The sequence below is a fragment of the Schistocerca nitens genome, chromosome 2 (genome assembly GCF_023898315.1).
Source record: "Schistocerca nitens isolate TAMUIC-IGC-003100 chromosome 2, iqSchNite1.1, whole genome shotgun sequence".
NCBI classification, from domain to species: Eukaryota; Metazoa; Arthropoda; class Insecta; order Orthoptera; family Acrididae; genus Schistocerca; species Schistocerca nitens.
This window is the reverse complement of record NC_064615.1, coordinates 368141828-368164399: the sequence shown is the minus strand read 5'-3', so window position 1 is coordinate 368164399 and position 22572 is coordinate 368141828. Positions and strand designations below refer to the sequence as shown.

At 43.5% G+C, this 22572-nt stretch overlaps 1 protein-coding gene and 3 non-coding genes across 4 annotated transcripts in view; 2 read left to right on the top strand and 2 right to left on the bottom strand.

Moving 5' to 3' along the window:
* The window catches only part of LOC126236186 (dihydrolipoyllysine-residue acetyltransferase component of pyruvate dehydrogenase complex, mitochondrial), a 77498-nt gene extending 68738 nt beyond the window's left edge, over nt 1–8760 (bottom strand). Inside the window, exons 1-2 of the mRNA XM_049945286.1 lie at nt 8541–8760; nt 7757–7923 (exon numbers count right to left, since the gene is read on the bottom strand). Of these exons, the coding sequence (XP_049801243.1) occupies nt 7757–7923; nt 8541–8659 (286 nt within the window). The 5' untranslated portion in view covers nt 8660–8760. The remainder of the gene's footprint in view (nt 1–7756; nt 7924–8540) is intronic.
* Nucleotides 8761–12954: 4194 nt separating this feature from the next.
* Trnap-ugg (transfer RNA proline (anticodon UGG)) lies at nt 12955–13026 on the top strand. The gene has a single exon. It is a non-coding gene; the product is annotated as a tRNA-Pro (tRNA).
* A 1232-nt stretch (nt 13027–14258) lies between these two features.
* Nucleotides 14259–14331, bottom strand: Trnav-aac (transfer RNA valine (anticodon AAC)). Its single transcript has one exon. It is a non-coding gene; the product is annotated as a tRNA-Val (tRNA).
* A 1888-nt stretch (nt 14332–16219) lies between these two features.
* Trnal-uag (transfer RNA leucine (anticodon UAG)) lies at nt 16220–16291 on the top strand. Its single transcript has one exon. It is a non-coding gene; the product is annotated as a tRNA-Leu (tRNA).
* Nucleotides 16292–22572: the final 6281 nt, after the last annotated feature.

The window sequence follows — 22572 nt, the reverse complement described above, 5'->3', positions numbered from 1 at the left end:
TTATGAAAATAATGTCCCGCAGTTAATTATTGCAAGCTCAGTTTCTATGATTACTACTCTCCTACTAACACCCGTTATACAACCAATAATTCTGTAATATGCTATCATTCAAGCTGATATTGTATTTTACAGACTATAAGATGCCTTTTTTCTTAAAAAAATTTGCGTCCAAAATTCAGGTGCATATTATACTCCAAATTAATATAAAAATGTGCAGTGTTTGATTTAAAATTCCCACCAGTCTTAAAAATGGCCATTTATTCAACACCGCGGAAAACCCCTCTCTATCTGGCAACACTGGATTCGACTGGCAGCAGCAGCCCATGCGATGAACATGAGTTGGAGGAATTCATAAGTTTGCTAACAATGTTTCTCTCCCACTCCATCATCACAAACCCAGAACACCATCTAGCCAATGTCATGTCATTGCAGTCCATGGTGCCAGTGAACTTGAACAGGAAGTGATTTGTGTTTGGTAACAATATAATATTTTTGTTAGTAGCTAGTTTCCTAATGCAAAAAAGAAAAAAAAGTATTAATATGATGCGGGCTATAAACTGATAGAAACTGCATATGCAGAAGAACATGGAAATAGCAGCATTTCAGCCCTCCACCAAAAGAAAAAAAAAAAAAAACATTCGCAATTGGTAGAGCAGTACAGAACTGACAGAAAAGAAGACTAAATTAGCAAACAAACGACTGAATGCAAAATGACCAAAACTAGAAAATGATATATTGAAATGGATTTAAGGATACCGTCAAAATGACAATGGAATTAATACAAGAATGATTGAATTGCATACTTCCAAGCAAGCTACAGTGGAACTTAATAAGACTAATGGTGGAGTTGGTAGCTGCTACAGGTTTATGAAGCATCGTGGACTTAGTAAGCGAACCAAAACCAAAATATTTCAGAAAATGCCAAAAGAGTAAGAAGAGAAAATATCTTTCCATCGCTTTATTATTCAACATCTACAGAAAACCAGTGTGGCACTAAGCAAAATAGCGAATATGGAGAAAACTACTCTGACATTTAATGCACCATGTAACCGAACTGTTGCCATGAAAGGTGCTAAAACTGTAACTATAAAAACAAGGGGGACATGAAAAAATGCACTACATTGTTGTTTTTTCATGTTGTGCTAACAGTACTAAACTTAAACCAATGATCATTTTCAAGTGCAAAACAATGCCAAAACTTTCCGAAATAACATCATGTGGTGGTGTTCACTTACATGTCAAGGGTTGGATGTACAAGGCTGGTATGAAATTACGGATTATGAGTGTGGGAGAGATACTATATTGGACAAGAGTTCTCTGCTTGTGCTAGATCAGTTTGGTAATCATTTGGAAAATTCTGTGAGAGAGAAATTGCGACATGGAAATACAGAGCTTGCTGTTATTCTGGGAGGACTTAATTCAAACTGCAACCTCTTGATGTAGCAATAAATAAACTGTTTCAAGTGTATATGGGAGAGGAATGGAACAAATGGATGAAACCCACCACGAATCCACACCAAAGGGAGATATGCAACGACCTACAATCAAACAAAGGTGTCAGTGAATGAAGTAGTCGTGGTCTACAGTGAGAGAAGACATTATTGTTAATGTTTCAAGAAGTGTAGCATACGTGACACTCTCGATGGCTGTGAAGAGCATCTTATATTTGAAGAGGATAACAATGACAATAAAGAGGAGGAGGAGGAGGAGGAGGAGGAGAAAATAAAAATGGTAAAAATGTTATTTCTTAAAAAACTGCTTAAAAATTAAAGTCTGTCTTACAGTCATTAAAATATGATATGTGAAAGAAAATCTATGAAATACTAAAAAACTACAAGTAAACCAATCACAAAACAAAAATAAAATGAAATGCAGTACACCCATCACTATTATTTATCTCTATTAATTTTGACAATTATGAAAATTTCTGGAAGGCAGCAACACTCTTTTGCTTAGTTAATTTTTGCTTTTAACCTGCATCCAAGACACCAACATTTGAAACAAGTGTTCCAAGAATGCATGACACTGTAAAACAGCTTTGTAGTTATGGTGCACCATTTGTAATTTCATTGTTGCACTTTATGCAGAATAAGTAGAGATGACTAAACAATATGATGAGACAGTAATTTGTTGGAGAAGTACTGGCATCTTGGTAAAAACCTCTCAGATTTCCAGATGAGGGATGGGGGCAATTGTAAAATACTGCAACTGTTTGATAAGTGTCATACTCATCATCTACTAGTGAAGTATATTGTACAGCTGGCAGTAGGGAGGGAGCTGAGGCTACACTGGTGGGGGTAGTGGGTGCTCTGTTCATGCTCTTGTCCTATTGCTGCTAATAGGAGATTCCCTACTGCACTTAGCTGGTATTCTTTCTTTCTGATGACAAGATTGCCGCAATCCTGTATTTCAATGGTTTCCTCTACAACACAATCCCAACAGCCGGTTGCTAGTAAAGCTCCTTGATGTCCTGCAAGTCAAAGCTGTGATCTTCCTTGAGGCTATTTCTACTATTGCTGATTTTTCTGTCTGTCCCAGTTGCACATATCTGATGTGCTCCAGGCGGCGTTTCAAAATACAGTGCCACGTTTGACCAATGTACTACTGGCCGCATTTGCAGACGATGGCGTATATTCCCGGTTTATCCGTTTTCACTGGGCCTTATGCAGAGCCAGGCCATTCTTTCATCTCCAGTGGTAGTCAGAAAGTGGTATTTATGTTCAATTTTATGGGTAGCCTTGCAATTTTGGCTGAGGTCAGTCCCAGGTATGGGAGCAGAGCAACTGCTTTTCTTTTTCGTCTTCCTCTTCCTTCTTGAATGCCAAACTAATCTGTGCTTCACTGTGCCATTTTTGCAGAATACTTCCTTCAGGAGTTTTAGTTCACCTGGGAGGCTTCTTCCTTTATCACTGATGACATGCAGTCAAAACTGTCTGCTGTTACGATGCATGGTGGCAGCCTATTGCATGCAGGTACAGGTGTGTGTGTGTGTGTGTGTGTGTGTGTGTGTGTGTGTGTGTGTGTGTGTGTCTTCTTTCCATATACTGAGCGGTCTAGTGTACCACCTGCTTCTTCCTTATTAGTATGTCGAGGAAAGAAAGAAAATTCTCCTCTATTTCCACAGTGAAAGCAATGTTACAACAGCTGCTTTTAAGGGGGTCCAGAAACTTGTCCAGTGCCTGTCTGCCACATTTCCATACAACAAAAGTAATATCGACATAGCAGAAGAAGTGCTTGGGTTTCTGGCTAGCAGGTCGAAAAGCCATCTCCTCACAGTGTTTCATGCAGAGGTTTTAATCCCTGGAGCCAGCAAGGATCTCTCAGCCATTCCATTCATCTATTCATAAAACTCTCCACTGCACTTCTAGTAGGTGGTCATCAGTGCATGTTCAAAGAGAAACTATGTGCAGCTCGAAATGTTGAGATAGCAGTGCCAATGAGTCTCATAGAGGTACTTTTGTGAACAGTGATGTAATGTTGAAACTCAAAGGAGGTCATCTCTTAGTAATCGCATAGCCTTAAGTATTTTCACAAAATTGGCCAAGTTCTTAACATGACGACAACAGTGTGCCACAAGGGGTTTTAGAAACATCGTCAAATGTTTGGTCAGTCTGTAATTGCGTGAACTGATGGTGTCTAGTATCGGCTGCAGAGGCACCTCTTCCCTATGGATTTTCGACAGTCCATACATATGTGGTGTCACTGGCAGCCTGGGATACAGTCAGTTCTTCATTGCCTCTGGTCGATCTGAATTCTTCAGCAGAGCCTCAGTTTTCCTGGTCATCACTTCTGTAAGCCGAATCCTGTAGCAGTAAGCCAATTTTATGACAGTAATTGTAGGCGTGTATAAGCACTGTTGCAATTCCTTTGTTTGCTGGAAGGAGGACAGGGCCAGCATCATCTTTCAGTGATTACATAGCCTCCCATTCTGCTGCCGTCATGTTCACTTTTTGAAGTCTGAACTTGTTGATGACCCTGCAGATTTCCTGCCAGTTCTCTTCTGCTTCTTCCTGAGATTTCCTACATACCGCTAATAATGTCCTGTTTTGGTATGGTCCTTGGGATGGGTGCAAAATTCAGCCGTTTTGCAAAAAGCCAAAATTTTAGCTGAATCCAGTACTTCATTTGTCAAATTTACAATAACTCTGTACTCACCAAGGGGCAGCGGAACACACACATAAAAGACTGTTGTAATTGGCAAGCTTTCAGAGCCAGTGGCTCCTTCTTCAGGCAGAAGGTTGAAGGTGAAAGAAGAGAGACGAAGGAAAAGGACAGAAGAGGTCTAAGAAAAAGGGTAGACTTCAGGAAAGTCACCAAGAATTGTGGGCCAGGGGAGACATACGGTACAGAATGAGAAGGAAGATTTTTTTATCTATCCAATTAAAATTTTTTGTCAATAACTGATTGTTTTCATTGTTACAATAGTTTTGATTTATTTGCTTCCTTGTTGGTTGTCTAAGCACCAGACAGTCTGTCAAAGTTGCTAAGCTGTTTTGTGGCAGCATGTAGTTTCGGTACTTTGCTGTCTGTGTTAAGAGCTTCAGTCCACCCACTCCCAGGTATGTGCCAGTATTGTCGTTGCCATATGCAGGTGGCATGCGAACAGAGTACATGCATCCTTGTCCAGCTCTTTCCGAGTAAAACGAATGCACTCCTTCACTGTGGCCATGCCTGTGCATCATAAAATGCAGTTAGTCTTCCACAATTTCACTGGGTGTCATAATTATGCAAACCGTGACAGGATGTCATCTTAATGTCACTGAAAAAAAGTGAGTGTGCTTAGCAATTTCGCTTTCCTCGTGCATTCCTTCTGCAGTTGTTTGAAGCAGCATGGCATTTCCTACCCGTACAGGTGCTGTTTATGTGAATGTGGGCTCCCCTAATACACTGTTAGTGAAAAGCTCTCAGGTTTCCAACTGGGTGACAGTGTCAAATTATGTTGCGGTATTTTAACAGAGTCACCCAGCTAGAAACCCAAGAGCCTTCCACCAACAGTATACCCCGGAGAACCTACATAAAATACTGGCATCTTTCCAGTTCAAGTTGAACTGAATTCTTTTTACACATTTACAATAGTCCCATCTGTAGATATTACCCTCTCTGTGATTAACAATCCCATCATGAAACCTTAGCTGGAGAAGTATAATGGAAAGTCTGTTTCCAAACAAAGCAATTTAAGAACGCATCTGTATGGAGAAAATGTGTAAAAAATAAGATGAGTAGCAGCTGATCAAGTGTGTTTTGTTCTAGATGATAGCACTGGCAGACAAAACATTTCTATTGAATATTCTAGTGGACCTCCTGAATGGGGAACAAATGAAACCCACGCTTTTTTTAATTTCATCTCTTGAGATGATAGACAATGCCACTGTCATGCTAAGTTTTAATAGTTCATGTTTTGTGTTCTGGCCTCATGGAGTCAAATATGATCAAGTACAGCCAGTATTTACAGATCAAGCTTTTTACTAATTTTAATTTTCCAATCACACGCCTACGTTCTGCAATTTAAAACACACGAACTGAATTGTGCACACTATTTATTGACATTGAGAGTTATCAAAAGAGGAATACTCTTATGTGAATGAATTTTTATCTTGCACTAAGAAAATCCTGAAGAAATCTGCTGCCAGAATACAAAAGTACCTGCAAATTACTGAACATCCTTTACCACCTTCCCCTATTATCAATAGGAGGGGTACTTTGTTGAAAGTATCAGTGTTATTACCAACCACGTCTGTCCCTCCTGGGGTTTACCATGATTTACCTAAATTGCTTCAGACAAATGCCAGGATTGTTCCTTTGAAAGGGCAAGGCTGACCTCCTTCCTCATCATTCCCTAATCCGATGGGATCGATGACCTAGCTGTGGGTTGACAGAAGTGTCCGATCCCACCCGTCGGCATGACCCGTGACGTAAGGCTGTTGTGGTATGTGACATCACGACGGAGCGGAATTTAGTTTGTGAGTGGAATGTTTGTAAGTATCGTTTTGATGCGATTGGTGGTGCTCTCTGGTGGTGTTAGGTGATGTTTTTGGTTTAGTTTGCGTGTGTGGCGTGTTTATAGGTGGCGTATTGTTGCGGTTGGTGGTTCTCTCTGGTGGTGTGTTTACGGGTAGCGTGTTATGTGGCATATGGGGTTCATTTGTGTGATAGCATTGCATGTGTGTAGTATCGAGACTGTGCTTTCAGCAGATTATTTTTCAGTGAGTCAACATTTTTAGTTTTGTTATTTCGACGTTATTGTAGTTTTTTCTGTTCGTCGTGTGTGAATTTTGGTAAATTGCTTTTTTTGTGTCTTTGGTAGGTATGGATATGACTGACAAAGTCAACAGTTTTCGGTTGTCGGCAATGATGGGGGACAGTACGTTGTCTATATAAAATTTCTTCAACTATTCAGATTTTTGGACGAAGTCATGAAATGTTCAGTATGTCGTGAAGAAATGAGGCTTCCTAAAGTTTCGGTGTCTTGGACCAGGGACGGCTGTATGTGGAGATGTCATGTTTTTGATTCCAATTTTGTTGGTTTGTTGTGTTTTTTGAGGTAGTGATGATTGTGAACGTGGTTGTAGTATTGGGTTTTATGATTTGGTATCGGTAGATTCGTTTGACCTATATAGGTCAAGGGAAGTGTTCACTTCCCATTTGTGGGATCGGGAGCTGCTGTTGAGCTATAAGTGTTCATTTCCAATTTGTGGGATCGGGAGCTGCTGTTGAGCTATGGAATTTGGGGAGTTTTGTGTTTTTTTTGTTGTTTTGTGTGGTTTGGTATGGTGGTGTGTGTCTAAATTTGTTTATATTTACTTTGTCCCCACCCAAAAACCCCCAACTTCCCACACTTGTCCCGTTAGTTTCATTGGGGTTTTTGTGGAACGTGTGTGTGTGTTGGTTTTTCAATGTATTTTCGTGTTTGTAGTCAAGTTTACTTAATGACATCATAGGCGCCATATTGGAGTCTTAGTGTATGGTCGTTTCCGCGATATTTGTGACGTCATGGGTCAAAGCAGACAGGTGGAATCGGACACTTCTGTATTTCCCTAGCTGTTTGGTCCCCTTCCCCAAATCAACCAATCAACTAATAATCAATTTTGTTCTCTAATGACTTTTAACCTGTATGGAGACTTTAGGTGCTTTGCCATGTGATTATTCAGCTGGCAGAAAGACTAAAGTTCTATAATGTAAACTATAACCTCAAGACAAATCTATATTGTTTGTGGACATTCCATCCCAATGGCAGTCTTGAGAAAACTAGGGAAGGGTTTTCAGTAAAAAAGAACAGTGGGCCATTTTGACATGAATGCATGTACAGTACAGCAAATCTACCCTCTCTGTAGACATGCGCACCATAAAACATGCCTAGAGTGAGAGCTGTTTCAATGACCAATCTTTTATTTGGCTAAAAAAAAAAAAAAAAGCCATTCCCCTTCCCCATCCTGTGACAGGGATAGAAGTCATGTTCTATAACATGCTTTACAGGCAGAAGACTAGTAGTATGCACCCTGTCATGAGGAAACATTCGTGCGTTTCATAATCTGGTGCATTCATATGTAGAAGAATTTTATCTAAAATGATGCATTGCTCGTATTATCTACTGGGCACCAGGAAGATATAACCCTGAACACTCTAATGTTTGAATATGTATCTGACTTTTCTTAAATGAATCTGCCATTTAGTATAAGCAGTTTGTAGAGTAACAATTTCAGTGTAATATTCCATCACTGTAATATGCACAAAACACAGAATACTGGCAGACACAAACCTTCCTTTTTTTCCCAACTGACTATTGTTCCCATCTCCATTGTGGGAGACAGTGCAGGCAGAAGAACTTTGTTGTGAGGTGGAAGATCTGAGCTGAAGTAACGCAAGCATCCTTGTGGTTTGTCCCATACTAGTATAGCGTGTCTTGTAAAGGAAGTATTTCCAAACCTGGAACAAGAAACTGCTTTACTTTTAACGTTTTCACTTGGCTAATTATAACAGAAAAACCACCTTCGTGACAATTATTTGATGTCACACAGTTTTGAGTCACAAAAAATTATATTGGGGCAACGTCTCAACGTATGTTTGTGTAGTTCGGTACACATCAAAAATTGGACATGCCATTTGTTAGGACTCTGAACATATGGCAAATGAAAAGTACAAACTAAATTTGTGACACATAGCACCGGAAAATATCACAACAGGCTGGCAGGATACAATGTTTTGATCCATGGGAACAAATAATTAACAAAAAATTAGTCCCAAACAGTGTCACAAGAAGACTGGATGGTAAACAAGAAAATGAGAGAGAAAGGATACATTCTAAAACTAAATCTCGTTGTTCATTCGGCGGCGGCGTGAACGTCTCATGACCTAGGGACTATGTCCTTCAAATGTACTTGCTGATAATTGAAAAACCACGTTCCCTTCAACCCGACTGTGCCGTTTATAGATGCACTTGGGGTTCATAAACTAAAACTGCAACCATGGATACCATGAATAATATATGTTCTGTCAAAAATTACGAAACAGCGCCGTACACTTATTTCTCTTACAAAACATACCTCAATATACGCTTGTTTTTGGAGCACTGCACGCTAAGGCACCTTATCACATTGCTTCTGGCAACTCGCTTAAAGGAATTTCTCAGTAACTCAACACGAACCACTGTCGTTCGAAACATAATCGTATTCCTGATTCTACTTCTGCACCACTATTATTTATCGGAGATCTTCCAGCTGAACACCGAACAGAGAGCTTCTACCAAAGATTGGATGAAATACAAGACAGATGTTCCTACGAGTATTTCACAAAACATAGAACATGAAAATCTATCTGCAGAGTGTACTGCCATAGCCAATGACCTTAATTGGGATTCAATTTACAAAAGCTGAATTTTATAAATTCAAGAATTAGGCATGATCTTTGGATTTCATAAATATAAACACTTGCTCCCAACGTTGGGTGTGTTTTTTTATGAGTATAATCTTCAACCATTTACGTCAGTTACAGTGTGCAGATGCAGAATTTTTTTTTTCTTTATTGTTATTTTAACACCTGAACAATCAGGTAGGCTGGCAGCGGCATGGTATGCCGCTCTTCAGCCATAGTGTTGACAAGAACAGTACAATAATGGAGAATGGAAAGGAACATAGTGACGGGCAAAAAATAGTGGTCACAGATACACAAAAAACACGGAGCCGTTCACACTCGACGATGACGACACTGAAAACACGTTGACACGGCGCTCAGAACACTGATGAATCCGACGGCACAAGTGAACGTAGAAGCGTGAAGGCGGACACTAAAAACACAAAACGACGTCACACACACGAGTAGATGCAGAGCTGTTTTGCGGCATTTTATACCCTTAAGCGAAGAGCGAACTACAATATCGATTCTCACTACCCGTCAACGGCACCCCCCGGCGCGTCAGGGTGTATTCATACTCGATATCACGTCACGTTAATTCGCTGGCTCTGTCGGTAAATATATGAGTAGGCCCGGATTTTAATGACAAGTCATATTTTTTTCTGAACTATAGGGTGAATCTTAGAACAACTTATACACAAATCTAGGCATTTTAGTGTCGAAAAATGTATTTTGATTGTGCATATAAAGTCATATTTCAACAAATTTTAGTAATAGATTATATTGCGGCTAACTTTTAATACAATAGGTCAATCATATTTCCATCAACTTTTGCCAAAAATGCATATACCGTTTTTCTCGTATCTTACGGGACACACGAACAAGAAAATGAATATGTTGCTCATGAGACAATATATTACATGCTATTATGAAAGATAAACTAGTACACAGCTTTATTTCTCAGGACGGTAGCAGAAAATCGGTGTACCATAACAGTCTTGCGCAGAGTCGACAATACGCTCTCAGAGCCAACAAAGGCGGCTTCTGCCGTAATAATCATCGTAGTCGCACCGGTGTTCCCAGTAACCAGTTTGAATACAGCGTTTGCCTTGTTCAACATGCCTAAAGCAAAGGTGCTCCGACAGCGTGAAGTTGCGAGGATATGTTCGAGAATTTGGAGAGAAATGCTTTAGTACTGATGGGAAAATATTACTTTGTAAACTGTGTGAAGTTAAAGTTAGTGCAGAAAAGCATTTTAATGTGCAACAACACTGTAATACCGCTAAACACAGCAGCTGTGTGAAACGAAGTGCTGAAAATTACAGCAGGCGAACGCTGTTATTTGAACAGACAGGTCAATCTTCAACCGTGCAATTATTCTGCAAGGATTTGTGTGAGATGATGGTGCCCTGCAACATCCCATTGGAAAAGCTGAAGAATCCACGCTTCAGACGGTTCTTGGAGAATTACACAACACATCCAGTTCCAGATGAATCTACACTGATGTGAGAAGGAACTATTTATCCGTATGCTACAATGATGTGCTCAACAAAATACGAATTACTATTGCTGAGCAAAAGATGAAACTACGGATATTAGTGGGCGATATATTGCAAATGTTGTTGTTGGTGTTCTAAAAGTTGATGACCATGGAGATATGTTCCTACTAACGTGTGAAGCTCTCGATAGAGTAAACAATTCGACGATTGATATTTTATTTGACAACTCTCTGAAGCTACTGTGGCCGGATGGTGTGAAAAGAGACAACGTTTTGGTGCTTCATATATGGCTAAAGCAGCCAAAGGGCTTCATATTCTCTACCCCAGTATGGTGTACACCACTTGCCTTGCACAGAGTTGCCGAAGAGGTGCGATAAAATTACCCTGACGTGGACAAAATAATTTCCTGTGGCAAGAAAATCTATGTCAAGGCTCCACTTCGGGTGCATAAATTCAAGGAACAAGCACCTTCAACGCCCCTCCCACCTAAACCTGTTGTTACATGATGGGGTTCTTGGCTTAATGCTGCTGAGTATTACAGCGCCAACTACACCCAAATAAAGGCAATATTCTGTGAGCTTGATAACGATGAATCAAGTGCTATCAAAATTGTGAAAGAAGTTTTTACAGATACATTGTCTCGAAACTTGGCATACATCAATGCCAATTTTTCAGTGATATCAAAAGCCATCAAACGACTGGAAGCTGTTGGCACTCAGCTATGTGAGGCCCTGAGTATTGTGCAACATGTGCAGAGTGTGTTGGGTCGAGCTCGTGGTCACGTGGCTGACAAAGTGAAAACCAAATTGCAAAGTGTTCTCCAACGGAATCGTGGATATTCTACACTGCGCAAAATTAGTGACAGTATTTCAGGGAAACATTTGAAGATACTGAAACAAAGTTTAACTCCAGTGACCCGGCTGCCTTCAAATACGCTCCAGTGACGTCTCGTGAAGTGGAGAGGAACTTTTCCAGGTACAAAACTATCCTAAGCGACAACCGTAGATCTTTGACAATGGAAAACCTGAAAATGCACCTTGTGATCCAGAGCAACTTTGCAGATACTGAAGATTGACATACGGTCTTAAATAATGTGAAACGCTTTAAATACTATGTAGAAATAAAAACATTGTTTTACTGTTTCGATAGATGATCTTTTCACTCTACTTTGTGTTTAGAAAATAAAACATTCAGACATTTAAAAAATGGGTGCAAATGAGCCACAAACCCTACAGAAAGATAGAACTATACTTACAATATTCTGAGAAGTGAATTTTGTATTACTTTATGGCGAATAAAAAATTAAATAAACAAACAAGAATGCTTTAAATGAACTTCTATTAAGTCATATTTTATTTTTTAAGGTTGTATTTATGTAAATTTTAGGTCATAAATGCTTGCATATTTCACTGTTTTTTGGGTAATTAAAATCCGGGCCCTGTATATGAGAGAGCGAGTCCCCACTCTGACTACCCTGCTTTGTCACGAAGTGCTTCTATAGGCTGTTTAACAAAGTTGTGGCGGCGCTTCCGCTGGGCGCGCTATTCAGTGGCGACGTAGTGTGCAGGTACGTCTGGCAGCGTTTATTTTTTAGACCAATGAGTTAACACTATACGAAATACACAGGACGACTACCTTCATCCAAAACTCAACATTGTAGACTAAATAATTTACGTTAACGAAGGATGGAAGTCATAAGCCCTGATTCACATATCTATTACAAATACATAACCAGATCCCTGTTCATCTGAATGCATGTTCGTCTTCTGTTATCCTAAATCGATGAATGTATCCCAATAGGATTTTGAACACGAAACAGAGCAATTATTCTGTGTAAATTAAGCCTTTTCTTACGTTATCATTCAGCTAAGAAGTAGAAGTTTTCTTTGATGGGCTCCTCTGAAATACAATAATTCTTGCTATGACAGGATTGCACAAAAAGCAACGGTGAACTCGCAATTTCATGTGTTGTACTAGTCCGATTCACACAACTTTTTCGTCATCATGTTGGTAAACATGTCTGAAAGGTATATGTACAGCGTTAGGTTTATCGGATATTTAGTGTATTGTCAGCTGTCAGAGAAGGTTACAAATGTTTTGGTAGTATCGACGATTATTTATTTTGTATAAAAATGCAACACAGATTTTGTATAGAGTTAAGCTATAAGAACAGAATAAATTACATTAAAGCTGTAAAAATGTTAAATATTGTTTTGGTGAATCTGCTACAGTTGGCTCTTCCTAGATGATCATTGCTGCACGGAATAGTTCTTACGGCACCGACGCATTCAGGAGTCGTCTTCTGGAGATTTTGCTTGCAGTATATTCCACAATCTTTTCGTTATGAGTTGGTGTTTCGGATTCCCGATGTTCTTTTGTTTAGTGCATTTGCCTTCCCTTGACACTGAGAAACCACATGACGAAAGTGAAACACCACCGTCTGTTCATCTGCAGAGCGCGATGAAATTATTCACACTATATTCATTGCCTTTAATATTCTTCCCAACAGTGGTGAGCGCTGCCTTCAGAAAGCGGTATTCTTTCTGATTTACATGAAAGTTCCTCGGAGCTGGACTGCTTGGGATGACCTTCATCGCTACCAGCAGTTGGCTCGTTGGTCTAGGGGTATGATTCCTGCTTTGGGTGCAGGAGGTCCCGGGTTCAAATCCCGGACGAGCCCTGCCGTTTTGACCGTGTGGAAGAGTAGGTGGACATCACCCACGTTTGCAGCTCTGCAATGAAGAACAGATGCCTGCCGCAGCACGCTTTGTGTAGCACCACGGTCATGAAGGGTCCGTTTGGTATGGCAAGAATCTGACACCAGTAAATTACATAGGTCGATTGCTGTAGAAGAGCCGACAGTAATCTTGCATGCAACGGAAAAGAAAGGTTGTTTTTGCAGAACATGTGCACCGTGAGTGGAGACGAAGCTCAATCGTGGAGCAGTCTACCTTCATCTGATTAGCGAAGACGACAACCAAAGGGTGGGATACAAGACTGAGCGTAGATAAGAGTTTCTCAGTATTAGTTACCTTCACACTTCAACAGAGCTGTGACAAGGCGAGTGCAGTGAGCTCAGGAAGGCCAGTATGAAGCGCACTTGAAGTAGTCCTGAAGAAATGGATTATAAATTTTGCCGGCCAGAATGGAGCTACGAGCGGTCTGAGTTACTGAATACCGGTGCAGTATGGGAGCAAGAGCATTTGACAGTAAAATGACGCGATATCCGTGTAGCACACGACATTTATTATCCCTGCATACGCAGACGTGACGTTCTCTCGGAAATGGAATCCGAAAACGGGTTTAAAAAAAAGTCGTTCTTCCGTCAGGGATCGAACAGGGGACCTTCTGCGTGTAAAGCAGACGTGATAACCGCTACACCACGGAAACGACGGCTCTGCTGCTGTACTACCTGGAAACCCGTAGTAGCAACAGATTTTTCCTGCGTAAGCAAGGGCATCGGCTACGAGCTCTGTCCGATTCTAGAAGATGCTATAGTAAAAGACATCGATAAAAACAATCAAACCGCAACAGCCAGGGAGAACGCTGGGTGAGCAGCAGCTCTGCATGGTGATACCAAGAACGGAGGCGTCAGTCATGTGCAGCGCTTAGCCGTAACGAACAGGTTCGTTGGTCTAGGGGTATGATTGCTGCTTCGGGTGCAGGAGGTCCCGGGTCAAATTCCGGACGAGCCCTTGCGTTTTGTGCAAACGTGTAGCAACTACCGGCATGCCGGCGTCTGTTCCGCGCATTCCCAGCCCTCGAGGTAAGCACAAAAACCAAGCAGCCGGTTCTGAAAGAGTTTCATGTATCATTAGAGCTATCTGCACCCTGGTGGTGGGACGTTTGAAATTGATTTAAATGGTCACAGTAGAGATTGTAGCAAGTGTCTTGTTGAGTGCGACGAAAAAGTGTTTCCGCCCGGAATCGAACTGGGGACCTTCTGCGTGTTAGGCAGACGTGATAACAGCTACACCACGGAAACTGCTACGCTCTGAGCTCCACATCTGACACAACTTGTACCAAGCGAGGGGGCGCAGTGGTTAGCACACTGGACTCACATTCGGAAGGACGACGGTTCAATCCCGCGTCCGGCCATCCTGATTTAGGTTTTCCGTGATTTTCCTAAATCACTCCAGGCAAATGTCGGGATGGTTCCTCTGAAAGGGCACAGCTGAATTCCTTCCCCATCCTTCCGTAATCCGATGAGACCGATGACGTCGCTGTCTGGTCTCCTTCCCCGAAACCAACCAACCTTCCCTAACCCTATGATACCGATACCCTCGCTGTTTGGTCTCTTCCCCCAAACAACCAACCAACCACAACTTGTAGGACGATCGCAACTTTGGCGTAAAATCACTTTGCGGAAACGCACAATGCAGGTATTTCGCATTCGTATGCAACAATCGACAGCACCCTTGCCTGTCTGAATGCCATCACGAATAAGAGCCCAAGAAGTCGTCGGAAATGCTCGCGGCCGAGTCCTCAGTAGCATCAGCTACTCTTGCTTTCCGTACGAGGTACCGTCAATTCGCGCAGTCGCTATTACAAATGATGTCACCAAAAGCAATCACTTCGTTAGCGGCAAGGAGACTGGGCTGAGCGGTAGCTGTATCACACAGTATTTTAGTCATGATCTGGAAACGCAAATTTAGAATAAGTAGAACATTATATTAAATTTGTTGTGTGGTCGAGCGGTACCCACCCCTCGCTCTTCCCAGATTATCGCTGCTGCACGGAATGATTGTTAAGGCACCGACGGCTTCAGAGCTCGTCTTCTCGAAGCTTTACTTTCGCAGTACATTTCGCAATCTTTTCGTTATGAGTCGTTTGTTTCGGTTTCCCGATGTAGTTTTTCTCACAGCTGTCGACTTCTCTTAACCCCGAGGCACCACTAGCCGAAAATTCCGCACTGCAATCTGGTCAATCTGCAGAGCTCGATGAGAGCATCGCGGTCGTTCCTGAGCTGATGAAACGGCCGAATCTGTAGTTCGTTCCCAGATCTCTCCCACAACAACGGCCTCCCGGTTCAAATGGCTCTGAGCACTATGGGACTCAACTGCTGTGGTCATCAGTCCCCTAGAACTTAGAACTACTTAAACCTAACTAACCTAGGGACAGCACACACATCCATGCCCGAGGCAGGATTCGAACCTGCGACCGTAGCAGTCGCACGGTTCCGGACTGCGCGCCTAGAACCGCGAGACCACCACGGCCGGCTCGGCCTCCCGGACGCATGGATTACGGGAGTACGCCACTACTCCCAGCCAGACAAATGCATTTTTAAGGCGGAATAACATGACCTACACGCAACTCCGATTTTTGTGTCTGACCTACTTTTAATGATACTGTGGTCTATTTACTTACTACTATCGCTGCTGGACGAAGCAGACCAAGTGAAAGCCACACGGTATTCTTGTAACGAACAGGTAATGGAAATTTAGGTAAAACAATATAAAAAAAAGTTGTGTGGTGGAGCGACACATACAGTTGGCTCTCCCTAGATGATCATTGCTGCACGGAATAATTCTTACGGCACCGACGCCTTCAGGAGTCGTCTTCTGGAGGTTTTTCTTGCAGTATATTCCGCAATCTTTTCGTTATGAGTTGGTGTTTCGGATTCCCGATGTTCTTTTGTTTAGTGCATTTGCCTTCCCTTGACACTGAGAAACCACGTGACGAAAGTGAAACACCACCGTCTGTTCATCTGCAGAGCGCGATGAAATTATTCACTCTATATTCATTGCCTTTAATATTCTTCCCAACAGTGGTGAGCGCTGCCTTCAGAAAACGCCTTTCTTTCTGATTTACATGAAAGTTTGTGTTCCTCGGAGCTGGACTGCTGGGGATGACCTTCATTGCTACCGGCAGGTGGCTCGTTGGTCTAGGGGTATGATTCCTGCTTTAGGTGTAGGAGGTCCCGGGTTCAAATCCCGGACGAGCAGTCGGCTCTCAGCCGTGACAGCTTGCGGACGGCCCCGCGCGCCGGCCAGTGCAGGCGTTGTTTACTTCCGCGTTGTAGCTTTAAGGCTTGTGAACAACATGTCGAGCGCTTACCGCCGTGCGACCCTTAAAGTTTCCTTCCCAGCTGAACATGCGCGACCTCGTGCACATGAAGTTGAAACGTTCATACGTGAAGAAGTTCGTTTAGATCCTAACCACGTTATCGGAATCCATTTTTCGATCACGAGTAGTGTCGTTCATATTAAAATGACAAACACCGAGGTGTGTGAAGATGTTATTCGCCGCCATGCCAATGGACTTAAGTTCAAATACTCTGATGGTCACGTCGGAGCTGTAACACTTGTACTCGCAGAGTACGGTCAACGCACGATTAGGGTGTTTGGACTACCTTTTGAAGTGCCGAAGGACGAAGTTGTCTCTGCGTTACAACCATACGGTAACGTCATCGGTTACGTAGAGGAAAAATGGCAAACCTTCACGACCTACCATGTCCTTAATGGTGTGCGTCAGGTCAAAATTGAACTGAAAAAACATATTCCATCATACCTGACCATTGGCGGGGTGCGAGCCATTGTCATGTACGACGGCCAACCCCGAACATGTGCGGGTTGTGACCAAGAAGGCCACGTCAGATCCGCCTGCATGCGACGCCGCCTGATTGAGACGCCGGTCGGCGAGGCAGCGTCCCCAGCGGTGATGACTCAGATCCCTGTCACATACGCCAAGGTTGCCCAGGAAGGTAGCACGTCTACACAGAGTCTTCCTGCTCCGTTGACGTCGTCTGATCCGGTAGATGCAACCGCTCCTGAGATTCCTTCTGAGGTGCCCCAGACGCCAGATCCTGACCTGCCGAATCATCGCAGCACTGTGACTGAAAATGCTACTGAGATGGTCGTTGATCCGGGAGTGGTACCTACTTCCGCTTTCATTCAGACTGGTCCGGATTCCGACGAAAGCCACCCGCAATCGGACACTAAACGACCTGTTCGAAAACAAGGGTCGACACGAAAGAGAAAGAAACGTAGCCGTACACCCCCTGATGAATCCATTCTACGGATGGATACCAGGGATGCAGACCCGAAGATGGACGACAAACCGCTCTTTGATGACCCAAAGTCTGATGCGAACGACCAGCCACAGGCGACCACTGGCAACGAACACCCCTCCTTACTGGCGCCGTCGCCCCCACAGGTCGACGTTGAAGAGAGCCTATCCGATGAGACGAACACTACGTCTCCTCTCCACGTGGATGATGTGCACAGCCGATGCCCTACCGCAGTATCAGTCTCCTGGGCAGACGACGTGGAGATCGAAGGGACTGGGGTGGACGCTGCTGATGATGGGGCACCCCCATCGGTTGCGCCCGCGCCCGCAAACTCTCCACAATAGCAGCCTCTTCAGCGGACCGGCAAGATCGACGACCTGTCGCTCCTGAAGAAGAAGCCCCACCTGTGCCTGTGGGACTCCAACACCAGCATTATCGTGTCGCAACGATTAACCTCGCGACCATTCGTGCGCCCCACAAACTGGCGCTGCTCTGCGATATGATTTATGATGCGGACATAGATATTGCGCTTTTTCAGGAAGTGCATGTCGCCGATTTTTCACCACCACATGGCTTCACGGTGCATCTTTCTCCCGCTTCGGACACCGGTAGTGGTGTTGCCATCATCTTACGCGAAGGTCTTCCTGCCGAAGATGTCCTATACCTCCCCAGCGGCAGAGGTATGGCCCTTACTCTCTTTGGTGTACGCATCGTCAACATTTATGCGCCGTCGGGCTCCAGCTACCGTCGTGAACGCAATGCCTTCTTCGCGAATGAAGTCACACCCCTTTTTATGGGATCACACGATGACTGGGTCATGGGTGGAGACTTCAACTGCACCCAGCGACCTCAGGATCAATTGCCACGTCACTCACCATGCGCAGCTCTGGAAACAGTCGTCACGCGGCTACAATTTGTCGACACGTGGAGACATGTTCACGGTGATCTTTTGGGCTTTACGCACTACACTGCCCACTCCTCTAGCCGACTGGATCGCATCTACATCTCGCGATCCCTAATTCAACACACTCGACAGGCTGAAATCTGGCCTGTTGCTTTCTCAGACCATGAGGCTTACTTCTGTGATGTTGTTCTCACAAGACAGGCAGTATGGCACGGACGTGGTTTATGGAAACTGAACACGGCACTTCTTAATTCACCTGACTGTCGACTTCTAATAGAAGACACTTGGATCACATGTACTAGACGCCGACCCACGTATCCGTCTACCATATCCTGGTGGATCCAGTGTGCAAAACCTGCTCTTCGAAAAACTTTAATCCGGTATGGCAAAGATGTTGTCGCCTGGAGGAAGAGCACTATGGACTTTTACTACAGGATCCTGAAAGGTGGCATGAGCCCCCTCTCATATTTCTATCTTACGACTCTCCTCTCTATTTGCATGCGGTGGAGGGCTGCTATTCCTTCACACGCGGACTTCCCACGCAGCGTCTCTCGTCACCCGGGTGGTCCGGTGACAGGCGGGTTAAGCCGACGTGTGTGAGGCAGTCGAGTGAATGCTTTGCAGACGCCGACATTGTCAAGAGACACGCCCGCTGGGGTGTGAAGTAGCGGCTGGGCTAGAGGTTCCGTTACTTCGGAGAAACTTAGCGAAAACACTTTCTGGCGGGCTACCAGCGAGGCGTGGGAATGACTTGTGTACCCTGGCAGTTGTGGCGGGAAAATTCCCGCACTTTCTGCGAAATAGTAACGGTGATTGGTTTGCTCAGGGCATAGCGCCGTGATGTAGCAAAATCAGCACAGAAATTGGCGCCAAGAATCTCCATTGGTGGAATGGTAGTGCTCCGGCAATGGAGTGGAATTTCCGCCGGTTTTCGAGTTGCTGATTGGAACGTTTAACCTCGGCCACTGTCGTGGGGGCGGAAATGTTCTGTGTTCGGCCTGTACGGGTGCTCTTGTGGGGAGTCGGCAGTCGCCTTTCGGTCGAGGACGTCGAAGCAACCAGCCCTCGCCTGCGGTACGCCAGATCGTGTTCTGGGAGATAAGAAGACCGTTTGGTAATGTACGTCCGCAGCACCGGCAGATAGGGATTTTCCTAGGTGACAATCAGAGCTCAGCAGAGCGCGCCTGTTCATCCTTTTCTAACTTTGTTCTGTTTCGAGTAGCAGCAATTACTGTTGGGTTAGCTGTGTGTCTCTCTTGAGATTTGAGTGGAAAGGAATTGGCTCCACATACCACCTCGTCTTAAACCTCACGATCTAGTTTAGGGACAACTTCACCTTTACAGTGTTTGTATGAATCTCCAAATTTGAGCCAATTTGATGTATTATATTTCCTGTGTTTCTTTTACTATTCAGTGTTTAGTCTTAATAAATCATATTGTTATTTTGGACAGAACTTTCATTCTGTTAATCGATAGAGCAACCCTATCATTCCTCACTATGCTAATGAAACCTTTGTTTATTTAACTTATTTATCAAATTAAATTATTGCAGGTGCCAAACTCTCTTCTACTCCACTGGCAGGGTTGATTAGAGTCAGTTCGCGTATTTTTTTTATCCTTGTGCAACAGCAAAAGTCGGAGTTAGAATAGGGGGGCTTAGAGCATGATTTACATATGTGGATTCTAGTAGAATTTAGTGATAAATACACTGCTAGCCCCGGCACCTCGCATAATATGGCGACCCTTAGCCTCGGATCTTTCCTGAGAATCACTGATTAACAAACAGTATTCTTCGTACGAACATTCAAATTTTTTTCTCAAATTTTTTTTATTGATTAATACCCAAGTTTTTTTTCTGGTAGTTCCGCGTTTAGTTTTAAGTAGCGGCGCATGATTACAGTTTTTGTTTTCAGTGTATATATTTTTTTTGTTCATTGTTTTTTGTGTTTCGTTGATGTGGTGTCCGTACCACATCGCACTTTGTCGGATTTGTGTGCGGTTTCTGTACCACATCAAATTGTGTTTGTGATTACAGCGTTGGAACAGCGTTGTTGAAATTTTATGTCTATGTGTAAAAAATATATGGAGTAGATTAATTTAATTGTGCATTCTAGATAAATTTGTTTTTCATGAATGATAACGAGAAGTAAGGCACGACTATTATCGATCGAAGCTAAAACAAAAGAGGATAGAATAATGGATAAGGGGCAGTTTACTGACGGGAATAGGTTCGGAGATGAGATGGGCACATTTTTAGCAGGACAGGACGCCAGGGTCATTGATGAGGAAGGTGATTTGGACGCGATCTTAGAGCAGCGTTGCGGCCGTGATTATGATAGTGAGGTAGAGGATGAAACAGAGACAGTCACACAGGTCGAGACGGTAGCAGAAGTTTATAATCAAACGAATAAGAGCAGACAGGGGCCAGCTCGGCCACGTCAGAGCTCTAGCGCCCAGGTGTCCAGAGTTACATCACCCATGTGTGACAAGGATCAAATTGATGACATTAACCCAATACTGAGCTTCCTACGATCAATGAAAGAAGAAGCTGACGAACAGCGTAAGAAGGAGAAAGAAGAAGCTGACGAACAACGCAAGAAGGAGAAAGAAGAAGCTGACGAACAACGTAAGAAGGAGAAGGAAGAAGATGAGAAACAACGCAAGAAGGAGAAAGAAGAAGCTGACGAACAGCGTAAGAAGGAGAAAGAAGAAGCTGACGAACAGCGTAAGAAGGACACGGAGGCAATAATTTCGCATATAGGGGAAATTCGTGGGGAATTATTAACAATAAAGAAAGAATGTGGAGAAGCAAGACAAATGTCAATGGTAGCACAAAAAGTAGCAGGCCTAGCCAAAACGGCAGCAATAGGGGCAATGAAAGTCGCGGAAGCAACTTCTAAACTCGCAGGGCGCTTGCGACGTACAACACAATCCCACTCAAAATCCCTAGCATTCTTAAAAACTCAAGGTAATATCGCGGTTGCGAACACCACGAAACGAATGGAAGAAGTAGAGAGTCGGATAGCAAAACTAGAGCAAAACGGGCACACGAGCACTGCGGGTTCGGATACCAATGACGGAGTACAAAGAATTGTGTCTCCAAGGAAAAGCCCGCCGTGCTCTAGCCCATTGACCGAGTGCGGAACTAACAATGCACACGCAGAAACAGCAAGTAATAGCTCCAATAATTATAGCCCACTTAGGAGAGTGAATTCTGAGTGCCACTTCCACTGTGATACAGAGGTTGCACATCACAGTTATCAGCAAGATAGAACAGGACACTCAGCAGACGTGCAAGTATCGGAAACGAGTGACAACACCAGTGCGAGGATCAGACAGGATTTTGATCACAATCACTTCCTGTCGATACTGAAATTCCAGAAGTTCAAAGAAAATGGAGGGTCGATGCATCCGAAGAGCTGGGTGATGCAGTTTACAAATTCATTACCGGCATCATGGCCAACCCAGGCAAAATTAGAATTCATGTGTGGACACATCGAAGGCCAAGCCGCGGAAAAGATGCGGGGTGTGGCAGTGACGTGTCGGACTTATCAGGAATTTGTTGGTGCATTCCTGCGGACCTACTGGTCAAAGGAAACGCAAGACAGGATTAAAGAGGAAATAATATTTTGTCCTGAACTGGAAGTGTCCGGGCATAGGAGCGCAACCAAATTTCTTGATGATTTACTCAAGAAGAATCAATTTTTAGATAGTCCATATAGTAACGGAGAAATCATTAAATTTTGCTTTTCCAAATTGCCAGTTAGGTACCAACAGACACTTGTCGGCAAGTGTGGATCTGACATAGAAGCATTCAAGAGTCTATTGCGCGAACTCGAAGTAGTCTTTGATAAACAAGACGCAAAGGACAGGAAGAAGGGGCAAAGTAACAAATACCACCGGCCAGGAACAGAAGACGACAACAGATCGCATAATCGCACTGGTCAGTTAGGAAACCAGGGTTACGGAAGTCAAGGTTACGCTATTCAAGGTTATGGAAACCAAAGACACGGAAACCAGAACGTCAGGGAGCAGGGTCAATCTAGACAAGGAATCTGGGATAGGAGGAATAACGAATGGCAAAGCGACCGTAATTGGAGAGAGCGAAACCAAGGACAACAGTGGAACCAGGAGATTGAAACTAGACCCGCAAATCCTAATGCACGTCAGAGTAGGGGGAGCTTAACAAGGGATTGACGCCAGACTAGTGCGAACACAGGCCGCCGGAATTTCGCACGTAATCTCGGACCTGGCCAACTACGGATGATACATTACGAAGATTTATCAGAAATCCTGCTCGAGGAACATAAAGC